Here is a 12,909-nt window from a genome sequence, read left to right on the forward strand (position 1 = left end):
ACTATTAATTCCCTTCTTTTCTCATATTTTTAAGTTGATTACCAACTTATTTCATAGTTTATTATATAAATATTATAATAATATATTATTTTTTATGTGAGATTTGAAGCATTTTAGCATATATTTATGTTTTTATTAATATGGGATAATAAATCGTTTTGATTTAAATATCAAATAAAGTGAAATGAGGAGTTAAAAAATCAAAAAACTAAACAAAATAAACAAAATATATTCTGCATGAATCACATGGCTAAATGTGTGTTTGTGTGAGGGGGGAGTGGGTTATAGCTAGTTTATTCAATCAAATATCATCTCATCTGGTACCATGTAACTTTTTTTTTATTAGTCACCAACGTGTGCACATGATCATTTTATTATTTTTTTGTTCCAAGTTATCAATACCCTATTTATTTGCGATTTGTTGTCATGAATATATAAACTGTTTTGCTTGATAATGCATTGCATATTGCATGATATTTTTGTGAAAATATCTTTTAATTAAAAATATAACAAGATTATATTTATTTAGGTTTTTTTATTTTTAATATTAATACATTAAAATTATTAAAAAAACAAAAAATAATAATTTATATTTCTTTCAAACAACTTAAAAAACATGCTAATAAGCAATTTATTACCGCCGCATTAGCAAACAGAGCATTATGGAATTAGTGAAATAAAAATGGCTTGATACATCACAAATCCTAGTCTCATCAGGGACTTTATTAGGAACATTGGAACTTAATTTGAATTTACTTTTCTTTTGAAAAGATTACATATTGAAAGTTCATGTTCGGGGTAAATGATAAGCAAACAAGATAGATCCCATTGTTGAACACTAACGGTTTCAAGCCCGCGGTTTCCAATTATTAAAAGAATCCACCAACTTTAGCCATGGCTATGCAAGAAGATCCTCCGTCACTCTTTGCCTCCACCGCATCCTCCCTAAGTTTCAGAACCCTTTCTCGAACAGCTTCACCTTTCTTCGAGTTCATCAGCTCAATCACACGCTCCTCCAGCTCGGCGCGTTCACAAACTGATCGTCCTCAGCTTCTCTACATGCTAGAGCCACCTTCATTTCCTCAACCATGAAAATCCTATTCATCCTTTGCTCTGCATACAGAGGCCAAGCCACCATTGGCACCCCAGCACACAGGGCTTCAAGTAAAGAATTCCATCCACAATGAGTCACAAACCCTCCAACCGAGCCGTGGTTGAGTATTTCACCTTGTGGTGCCCATGAATTCACTAGAAATCCCCGATCTTTGGTTCTCTCCAAGAACCCTTCTGGCAAAAGTAATTCCAAACATGGCTCATTTGACTTGCCTGCTTGGGTTTGACTATCAGCCAGGGAGGACGCACCACCCACAAGAACTAACAACCACTTTTCTCCAACCCAATAGCCGTTTCCCTTAACTGACGCGAACTGAAGACTCCCATGCTGCCGAAACAAAGAAATAAAACACTGCGGGTTGGTTGCGAGTCAAGCCAAGTCAGACACTCGTGTTCGATTTTGCTTTCGCTGGTGGTTAAAAGTGGACCACGCAAAACAATGGGGTGCTGGCTCATCCGGGGCGCCGCACTTTCCTTCTTGTATTGCCTGAAGTGCCTCCGTTCAAGTAACTCAAATGTATTTTATTACGAGTCCTGCAGACTTGATCATCAGCTTGGCCAGTGTCAACGAAGTATTGGTAAACTCTGTGAGACCGGTCAGAAATAGCCGGTGGCACCTCTTTTGATTGGAATTTTTGGCATGCCATGTAAATCAATAATCATGTCAAGGTCTTTCAAGCTCTTTGTGATGATCTTATCAAGGATAGGGAGGTGAAGAAACATGGGGAGGCCATTTGCACCAGTAGTGAAGAAAAAGTAAATGGGGATGTTGTGTCTAGAGGACACAAACTCAAAAGCAGCACTGCAGAAGAAATCTATAATCAAGGCTTTTATATTGGAGGATTTAGAAAGATTTAAGAGGGTGTGGTGGAGGTTGGTGTTGTTGAGCTCAGGGAGCTCAAAGAAAGAGGCTACGAAATCTAGAGGAGAAAAGGAGGTGTTGGGAGGGAGAGAAACTTGAGGGAGGTGAATAAGAGTTATGAAGGGATTGGTGTTACAGAGTGTGGAGAAGTAGGGGTCATCAATGGAGATTGATTCAGTTGGCATGGCGGAGATTATGATTGTAATTGAGATTGAAGGGTGTTGTTCGAGAATTTGCTTTCCTAGTTCCACCATGGAGAATAAGTGGCCTCTGCCAGGTGATGGGTACAAGACTATGGTATCCTCCATCAGGCAGGCTTCTCTCTTTTCGCACAACCACCGAAAGAGAGAGAGATGGAGATGTGGAGATCACAGTGAGAACCTTGGATGTGCTTTATATGCAATTTAACTTGTGTTTTCTGTGGGCTTCCCCTTCAAGTGATTGAGTGTTTGTTTTTCCAGTCGATTACTGCCTGTATTTCAAATGGCTTTTTACAGTAAAAAAAAAAAAAGTATTAAATTGTTTTTTTTTTAATTTTTTTAATATACTAATATTATATATATTACTTCAGTTGAAAGCAATTTTTAAAAATATCATGAGCAAGCATAGTAAAATCATTTCATGTGATACTATTATAAATTAATCGGCTTTGGAATAAAAATCAGTTCCGAGTGTAATATTGAGTTGTAATATTGAGTTAAAAAATAGTTGAAACATCTACATTTTTTTTATGATCCGAATTACAATCAAATATTGACAAATATTATAATACCTAATATTTAGGTATATTACAAAAGAAGAAAAAAAAACGAAAAGTACTCAGTTTTTTTCTATAGCATGTGAAGAGAATTGGTAATAACTATTTTGCCTATCATTATTCTTAACAATTGCCTTGGTATTGGTGTAAAATTGTCTTTTCCGATGGACACAAATGTCATTTATTAGATTGATCATGATCAATTTTGTCGTTCATCTCTGAAAATGCATTGTGAAAATAGCCCCTAGGCTAGTCCATTGGCTCGTGCCATATAAAAGAAAACATGATCAAACAAAAAAAAATTAGAGGCATTGCTAATATCTCTTTTAAGAAAATTAAAATATTTTATTAATGAATTTAGAATTTATTGCTTATTAGATAATATTTTTATTTAACATTAAGAAGTAAACATATTGGATCAACCTAGTTATTCTAGTTGACACATAAAAGTTTCGGGATATAATCTTGAAAAAAACAAGTTCAGAACTTAAATCTTAAGTTAGTTCAATGTTGAAGGACAAAATAAAAAAAATAATTTAAAAAAAATAAATGAACTTGAGTCAACTAACCAAACTTTTCATGCCAGTCATGTACGTCATCGGATTCAATAATTTTTTATTCTATAGATTAGTTTCATTTAATACAATTACATGAAAATAAAGCGAATGTGATATTTTTTTAATGAAATATTTTTTAAAAAGAAAAAAAAATTAAAAGTGTTTTGGGATTGGAGATAACAAAAGCAAATCGGTAATAATAAAGGGTGAAATTGTTTTTTTTTTTTTTTGAAAAAAAAATAAACAATTGAGGTACTAAAAGTGCATTAAAAAAAAAAAACAAGAGATTGAATGGTGTGGCTCAACTCGTCGAACTTACAATCCGGGTCATGAAACTAACAAGGTTAATGTTTTTCAGCATCTAAAAAGGGGGTACACCCCCCCAACAAGGCTAGGCAATGGCTCAACACACTAGGGCCTCTAAAAGGAACAGACAGGTTTACACACTTGAGCCTATTTTTTTCTTTTCTTTTTTATTCAAATGGGCGAAACCTCTCTCTCTCTTTCACATAAAAGGATTGAAAAATAAGGGGTAATAAATTTCGATATCAAAATTGAATTTCTGAAAACTAAAGGGGTCGATCACCTATAAACCAAAAAAGATAAGGGACTATAATAAAAAAATTTGTATGAAATTTGAATTCACCACCTATTTAACTTGTTATTTTCACTTTGATTTTCTGACTTTCAATCCAACCATGTTGTATTTCATATGAAAACATTAAGAAAAAATACATGTGAATATAGGCTATACATGTTGTAAATAATAAAGTTTAAAATAATATTTTAAAAAGTTTTTTATCCTACATTGAAAAAACCTAACTTTTTCTTGTTAACATAGAGTATAAATGTAACATCCCCCATTCCGGGATAAAAACGACAATCTCATGTCAATCGAAAAAAAACATAATATTTTTTTTTTCTTTTTGTATATATATATGTTCATGGTCTTCGTATTAAAATCTATTAGAATTTCAACAGAGTTCCCCCTATACGGAAGGGCCCAAGTTATTGACATGAAATTTATTTACACTTCTAATAGATCGCATCTCATAACTTAATTTCTAACCCAATCATCATGGGTTTCAATTTCCACACTTATACTCACACCTATTAACTACAATATTTATGATATGCATTATATAGCAAAATATCATTATGGATAGATAAAAATAAATAAATATAATTACATAGGCATGAAGTATGGTTATAGAACTACATGCTTAAAATTCATTCAATCAAGTTTAAACATTAATTATACAAATTAAGTTATACAAACATTTTCATGTTTACAAAATACAAGGGTATACTCCTTAGAACCTAGATTACAAGAAGGGAACATAAGTTAGGATATACTCCTGTCGTGTATGCGATAATCCTGAAACAAAATACATATTATTGAAAGGTGAATATTATAGTAAATATAACAACATCAATATCTAACAATTTTAACAGGGTAACATGCATTCATAGTCCATTCACTTCTCCCTTCTAGTTTTTATTAGAATCCATTCCTTATCCAACTATTAATAATTGTTCCCTCTGCCACTTTCAACCTTCATTCCAGACTTTATGAGATCGAACATGATTATTTTTGTTTATCACATTACTGATACCAATTTCACCGGTACCATCATCATCACCCCATATGAGTTAATGCAAGGCAATTCCCTTACCCGGGATCCTAACATACACTAAATGTATGCTAGCCAATACATGGTGATCCCCCCGGGATCCTAACATACACTAAATGGCTATACATGGTGATCCCTTACCCAGGATCCTAACATACACTAAATGTATGCTAGTCCAATCGTGGCGATTCCCTTACCCGGGATCCTAACATACACTAAATGTATGCTAGTTTACGCCTCAAATCGCACTTCTTATATTTCCTTCGTCATTGTTAATTTCATCATTTGGCAATTCACACAACTTTTCACCTTAAATAGCCATACATTTAGCAATTCACATTTCACATTGATAATATAAATAAATCATGGAATTAACTAGGAAGTATATGTGCGATTCACCTACCTACAATATAAGCTCTACTTGTGCACCACGCATACAATTCACAATTGACAATTCTACTGCAATATAAGCTCTACTTGTGCTCCCCTACTGCTGTTGCACCACGCATGTGGTCCCTCCTGCAATTCACATGTTTATCTCATAAATTCACCCATTAATATTGTCATTCTTTGTGCAACTATAGTTATCATTCCTTTTATATATATAAACTATTTCTGCTTAAATTATAAACTGTTACTGTCTCATTTTTGAATTTTTACTGTCTCGTTTTTAAATTGTTACTGTCCAACTATTACCGTCTAGACATTGAACTGTCATTGTCTCATTTTTGAACTATTACTGTTTAATTTTTAAACTATTACTTGTCTAGACATTGAATTATTATTGTCCAACTGTTTACTGTCTAGACATTGAACTGTCACTATCTCATTTTTAAACTGTTACTGTCTCGTTTTTGAACTGTTACTGTTTAGACATTGAACTATTACTGTCTAGACATCGAACTGTCACAGTCTCATTTTTGAACTATTACCGTCCCGTTTTTGAACTATTATTGTCCAACCTCTCCTCAAATTTTTAACTATATCTAAAGGTATAAAACTCTGATTCAAGTGAGATTAGTCTTGTTGGAAAGCTAAGACATGAGGATACAAGTTCTCTGAAGGAAGGAGAACCCAGTTCTGCCTCTAAGACAATCAAAATTTCTCATCAACGAACCAAACCTACTACCCTATAGGGTCTCTCATGACCCAGTCTTGGTTGGTGACCCATAGCTGGAGTTCTATAACTCCAAATTGAGTAAGACCAATTTTATTAGTTAGCCAACATTCAAAACAACAATTTCTATGAGGAATCTGATCCTAATTCATTCATCCTTCTACCCGAAATCTCTCTGAAAGTCAAGAGACGAAATTGTCCAGATTCATTAACCTTTCCATTTACACACAATACATGAAGTTCTTTAATTTAGCAACTCATATTTTTTCCTCAATTTAAGTCTAAGAACTAAAATCTATAAATTAACATCTAGGCATCAATTCATAATCAACTTGAAATGACTCATAAGAGCAAGTTTAAAATACCTTACCCAATACAAATCAAAGTTTTGATACCTCATTTTCTTTCTAATGACAGCCGGCCCTTCCCTCTTCTCTTCTTGTTAATCCCTTTCCCACCAGTATTTATTCTACGTATAACCCTTAATCTTGGGTGAGTTTTTGAAATTTTGGTGTTTCTATCTTGATTTGTAAAAATAAATATAAAAACTCCCTCTTTTTATTATTTACGTTATCTGCAAATCTTTTTTTTTTTTGTGAGAAGAGTACTTATGCTTTATAATTATTCTTATTTGCATTTAGGCTCCATTTTCTTTAAGTGTATTCGTTTTTCCCCCACTTCTTTCTAGTTTAGTTTATTTCCTTTAATTTAATCCAACTTTGATTTTTTTTTTCTCAGGATTTACCATATATACTAAGGGTTTCAAATCCCACATTAAAAAGATATTATGTTATCCTTTTTAAGTTGAAGTATTTAAACCAAAAAGTTTTTTATCGCACATTGAAAAACATAACTTTTTTCTTGTGAACATAGAATATATATACGAAAAGGCTTTAAAACCCACATTGAAAGAATAACTTTGTTCTTGGAAACATAGAGTATATATATTAAAGGGCTTCAAATCTCACATTAAAAAGATTTATGTTCTCCTTTTAAGTTGAAGTATTTAAACCAAAAGGTTTTTTTTTTATCTCATATTGAAAAAACATAATTTTTTTCTTATTAACATAGAGTATATATACGAAAGGATTTCAAATATCACATTGAGAAAATAACTTTTTTCTTGAGAACATAGAGTATATATGCTAAAAGGTTTCAAATCTCACATTGAAAAAATAAAATATTTTTCTAATATTTATATGGTGAACTTTAAAAAATATCAATAACCAACTAGAAAAATATGAGAAAAGAGGAGCATAAGAGAAAACCACATTTAAAAAAAAAAAAAAACCGGGTCTCGTCCGGGTTCGCTCGGGTCATGGGTCAGCCCGCATGGTCGATTAGGTTTGGCCAGGTTGTTGTGCAGGTCAGTCTTTTAATAAATCCAGACCGGTCCAGCCACCAAATCAACCCACCAGGTAGGACCGGGTTTAATAACAGTGCCAACAAGAGTGAGAAAAATATATGTTTGGTTAAAACTGTGGTTGAAATTGAGGTTGAACAAAAAATAGTTTAATATATTTAGTTAAAAAAAATGCTTTTTATATTGAGGTTATAAAATAATTAAATATATATATATATATATTAATGATTTTAATTTAAATATTGTAGATTTAACTACTGTTATTACATCATGAAATAAATAATATTGATATCAAATATTTTTTATTATTCCATTAAACTATATGCAATGTCATCACATACGAAATTTATCCAACAATGACTATATTTTCAATGGTTTCTTAAACACGCAACAACAAAAATTGAATTAATTCACTCGTCATTAAGCGGTCTCCTTCTAATTTTTTGAATAAAATACAATTAAAATAAAAAATAAAAACTGATTTTTTTTAACTAAGTTGGACCCGACAAGAACATAATTGGAATTGTGATAAAATTCTACAAATATTACGTTATCATGTTATGTCCTTCTAATTTATGTAGTGTTATTAAATAATATTAAATACTAGTTTTTCGAGTAAAACTCAATTGTTTAAAAAAAACCATTTACAATTTCATTGCATACAAAATTCATTCGACAAGAACTATAATTTTCATGATGTTTTGAGCGTGTAATAAAATTAGGTACAATATTATTAGGAATAAAATTGAGATTACAGTACGAGTAAATTTAATTCACCTTAAACTAATTTTTTTAAAAAATTATTATTTACGTTAACGTAAACAGTGCGAGTGAAATTAATTAACTACACTGGTTTTTCAAAAAAAAAAAACTAAACTTTTCACGTGAACAGTGCGAGTGAATTAATTCACTCGCACTGATTTTTCGAAAATAAAAAAAAAAAAAAAAAACTTATTTAAGTTTAGTGAACAATACGTGCACTGTACAGTGGAGCCATGCTCCATTGTTTAGCTTCCTGCCCCACGAGAAGCAATCAAATGTTGTTTCTTCAAAATCTGCGGTCTCACCTTAATTCTTAATGGGTCCTACTAGTGGAAATTACCTTTTTTTTTTATCAAACGATATTATATGTGGTTGTTGGTAAACATCGCCCACAACCTCATCTCATTACTAAACTAAACGGCACTAAATTGCTACAGCCTAAAGTCACTTGGTTTTTTTTAAACCAAATAATATTTTCAAATCATTTACGCATTTAATTTTTTTTTCAAATGATTTTAAAAAAACGCACTCTCGTATCTAAACCCAAAAAAAAAAAAAAAAAAAAAAAAAAAAACCGGAAAGGAGGATATGTACTAGACCACTCCCTTTTAATTTCTTGGAGACTATAGGGTCAATAAATAGTGAATTAATTGTTAGATAGAGAGGCGTTGAAACCAGTCCCATCTAAAAGTGACCACCTGCCATGAAACTACAGTGCCCATCTCTTCACGCGTTGATTCATGGGTATGAATGTTAGCTCTCTGAGCTTTTTTTTTTTTCTTTTTCCCTTTGCTTGAGTGATTTGAAAGTTGATTTATTATTGCTCGAATGAAATTGAAAGGTCGATGCATCAAGTCAGACTTTACTTTTGTATGTTTGGATTTAGACTTTATTTTTCTTATTTTATTCCACAATAATAGTATTTATTTTTAGATAAATTTAAATATCAATCAAGATTAAATAACATAATTATTACCCCCTCCCTAATTAAGTATGACATTTGAACTGTCTACCAAATCTCGACGCCCTTTCTTCACTGAGCTGCAACTTTTAATTCTCTTAAATGCTGGATTAACTTAATTAGCACGCGAGCAGTATTCAAGAGACAACTATTAAGCTAACAAATATTAAAGAAAAAAAATAAAGCAGTGGGTGAGGAGCTTTCGACACCCTTGGAATTATTAAGCACAACACGTCAGAATGGCATAGATATTGCTATTATTGGATTCATATCGGATAAAGGACTATCCGCCTGGAATGACTTACCATGTATTTATTGAATATATAAATGTGGAGAAAAGGGTTAAAAATTAACTTGACCTTTTGATATTATTATTTATTGAATTTATAAATGACATTTTGAATTGAGAGCAATTCTTTAACATTTCTTGAACCATGTTCGTTAAAGTTATTTTCCGAGCAAGCAAGCACCTGTAACGTTATTGAAATTATATATATTTTTAAAAATTTAAAGTATTTTTGTTTAAAATTTTATTCTTATTTTTTAAATTATTTTAATGTTATAATATATTTTGAATTATTGAAAATTATATTATTTTAATGTATTTCAACAATAAAAAAAATATTTTAAAAAATAATTATTATTATATTTTCAAATATATATTTAACATGTTGTTAGGATCCCGCTGCGAACATCTCCTCCTGCTTCCTTGCTGATAAGATGGGTGTTTGCTTGATATTTTTTTCCCCCCTCTTATCTATGAAAAACATGTTGCATACTACAACAATATTGAACTCTAATCCCTTCAAGTATTTAAAAGTGTGTGTGTGTGTGTATATATATATATATTAACAGAAGTTTAAAGATGGGTGTTTGCTTGATAATTTTTTCCCCACTCTATCTATGAAAAACATGTTGCATACCACAACAATATTGAACTCTAATCCCTTCAATTATTTAATAGTGTGTGTATAAAAGAGAGGATGGTTTAAATACAAAATAAAGGGAAATAACAGGTTAAAAAATCAAAAACTAAAATAAATAGACAAAACATCCTTTCTTTTATTTTGTTTAGGAGCTTTTTTAAATTGTTTTGAATATTTGACCTCCAGCGAAGTATGGATCACATAACTAGTGTATGTAGGATTATAACTAGTTTATTCAATCAAATATCATCTTATTTGTTACCATCTAACTTTTTTTTATTAGTCACCAACGTGTGCAAGAGGCTTAACATGATCATTTATTATTTTTTGTTCCAAGTTATCAATACCCTATTATTTGCGATTTATTGTAATCTGTTTTGCTTGATAATGCATTGTATATTGCATGATATTTTTGTGAAAATATCTTTTAATTAAAAACATATCAAGATTATATTTATTTAGGTTTTTTATTTTTTATATTAATACATTAAAATTATTTAAAAATAATAATAATTTATATTTCTTTCAAACAACTTAAAAAACATGCTAATAAGCAATTTAATACCGCCGCATTAGCAAAAAGAGCAATATGTAATTAGTGACATAAAAATGGCTTGATACATCACAAATCCTTGTCTCCTCAGGGCCTTTCTTAGGAACATTGGAACTTAATTTGAATTTACTTCTCTTTTGAAAGATTACATATTGAAAGTTTCATGTTCGGGTAAAAACGATAAGCAAACAAGATAGATTCCATTGTTGAACACTAACGGTTTCAAGCCCGCGGTTTCAAATTATTAAAAGAATCCACCAATTTAGCCATGGCTATGCAAGAAGATCCACCGTCACTCTTTGCCTCCACCGCATCCTCCCTAAGTTTCAGAACCCTTTCTCGAACAGCTTCACCTTTCTTCGAGTTCATCAGCTCAATCACACGCTCCTCCAGCTCGGCCGCGTTCACAAACTGATCGTCCTCAGCTTCTCTAAATGCTAGAGCCACCTTCATTTCCTCAACCATGAAAATCCTATTCATCCTTTGCTCTGCATACAGAGGCCAAGCCACCATTGGCACCCCAGCACACAGGGCTTCAAGTAAAGAATTCCATCCACAATGAGTCACAAACCCTCCAACCGAGCCGTGGTTGAGTATTTCACCTTGTGGTGCCCATGAATTCACTAGAAATCCCCGATCTTTGGTTCTCTCCAAGAACCCTTCTGGCAAAAGTAATTCCAAACATGGCTCATTTGACTTGCCTGCTTGGGTTTGACTATCAGCCAGGGGAGGACGCGCCACCCACAAGAACCTAACACCACTTTTCTCCAACCCAATAGCCGTTTCCCTTAACTGCCGCGAATTCAAGACTCCCATGCTGCCGAAACAAAGAAATAAAACACTGCGGGATGGTTGCGAGTCAAGCCAAGTCAGACACTCGTGTTCGCTTTTGCTTTCGCTGGTGGTTAAAAGTGGACCAACGCAAAATAATGGTGGTACTGGCTCATCCGGGGGGGCACACTTTCCTTCTTGTATTGCCTGAAGTGCCCTCCGTTCAAGTAACTCAAATGTATTTATTACGAGTCCTGCAGACTTGATCATCAGCTTGGCAGTGTCAACGAAGTATTGGTAAACTCTGTGAGACCGGTCAGAAATAGCCGGTGGCACCTCTTTTGATGGAATTTTTGGCATGCCATGTAAATCAATAATTATGTCAAGGTCTTTCAAGCTCTTTGTGATGATCTTATCAAGGATAGGGAGGTGAAGAAACATGGCGAGGCCACTTGCACCAGAAGTGTAGAAAAAGTAAATGGGGATGTTGTGTCTAGAGGACACAAACTCAAAAGCAGCACTGCAGAAGAAATCTATAATCAAGGCTTTTATATTGGAGGATTTAGAAAGATTTAAGAGGGTGTGGTGGAGGTTGGTGTTGTTGAGCTCAGGGAGCTCAAAGAAAGAGGCTACGAAATCTAGAGGAGAAAAGGAGGTGTTGGGAGGGAGAGAAACTTGAGGGAGGTGAATAAGAGTTATGGAGGGATTGGTGTTACAGAGTGTGGAGAAGTAGGGGTCATCAATGGAGATTGATTCAGTTGGCATGGCGGAGATTATGATTGTAATTGAGATTGAAGGGTGTTGTTCGAGAATTTGCTTTCCTAGTTCCACCATGGAGAATAAGTGGCCTCTGCCAGGTGATGGATACAAGACTACGGTATCCTCCATCAGGCAGGCTTCTCTCTTTTCGCACAACCACCGAAAGAGAGAAAGATGGAGATGTGGAGATCACAGTGAAGACCGTCGAGGTGCTCTATTAACTACGGTTTTGTCTGGGGCCCGCTTGACCTCAGTGAGTGTTTGTTTTTCCAGTCAACCACTACCTGTATTTCAAATGGCTTTTTACAATTAAAAATTATTAAATTATTTTTAAAAATTTTTAAATATATTAATATTAAAAATATATATACTTTATCATGAATATATTTAAGTCATATATATCAGTTATTGTAATTCGGAATAAAAATCAGTTCCAAGTGTAATGATGAGTTAAAGATTAGTTGAAACACATACATTTTTTTTTAATGATCCGAATTACAATCAGTTATTTTTTTTTTGTATATATTAGAATATATAAATGCTCTTTTTTCAAGTGTTAATGATATTTTTAGATTAATTAATTTGTATTTCAATCAATACTAATTTTTTTCTTCAAATGATTTTGAGAATTTCACCGACTTAATATACTTTTAAAAATAAATTTTACTAAATACTAACAGCAAAATTCGAATACAGAATTAAGATAGCACACATATTTTCTTACTATAAAAATCACAATATGTAAACTAATATTGCAATTCTCCAATCATGTTT

At 32.5% G+C, this 12,909-nt stretch overlaps 1 protein-coding gene and 1 pseudogene across 1 annotated transcript; both read right to left on the bottom strand.

The window, feature by feature from the left end:
• Positions 1-831: 831 nt before the first annotated feature.
• On the bottom strand, positions 832-2,333 carry LOC118057179 (UDP-glycosyltransferase 88B1-like; annotated as a pseudogene).
• Positions 2,334-10,606: 8,273 nt separating this feature from the next.
• LOC118057250 (UDP-glycosyltransferase 88B1) lies at positions 10,607-12,321 on the bottom strand. The gene has a single exon (XM_035069766.2). It carries the CDS (start codon positions 12,262-12,264, stop codon positions 10,828-10,830), a length of 1,437 nt encoding a protein of 478 aa, XP_034925657.1. The 5' UTR covers positions 12,265-12,321; the 3' UTR covers positions 10,607-10,827.
• Positions 12,322-12,909: the final 588 nt, after the last annotated feature.

Source organism: Populus alba, chromosome 15 (genome assembly GCF_005239225.2).
Source record: "Populus alba chromosome 15, ASM523922v2, whole genome shotgun sequence".
NCBI classification, from domain to species: domain Eukaryota; kingdom Viridiplantae; phylum Streptophyta; class Magnoliopsida; order Malpighiales; family Salicaceae; genus Populus; species Populus alba.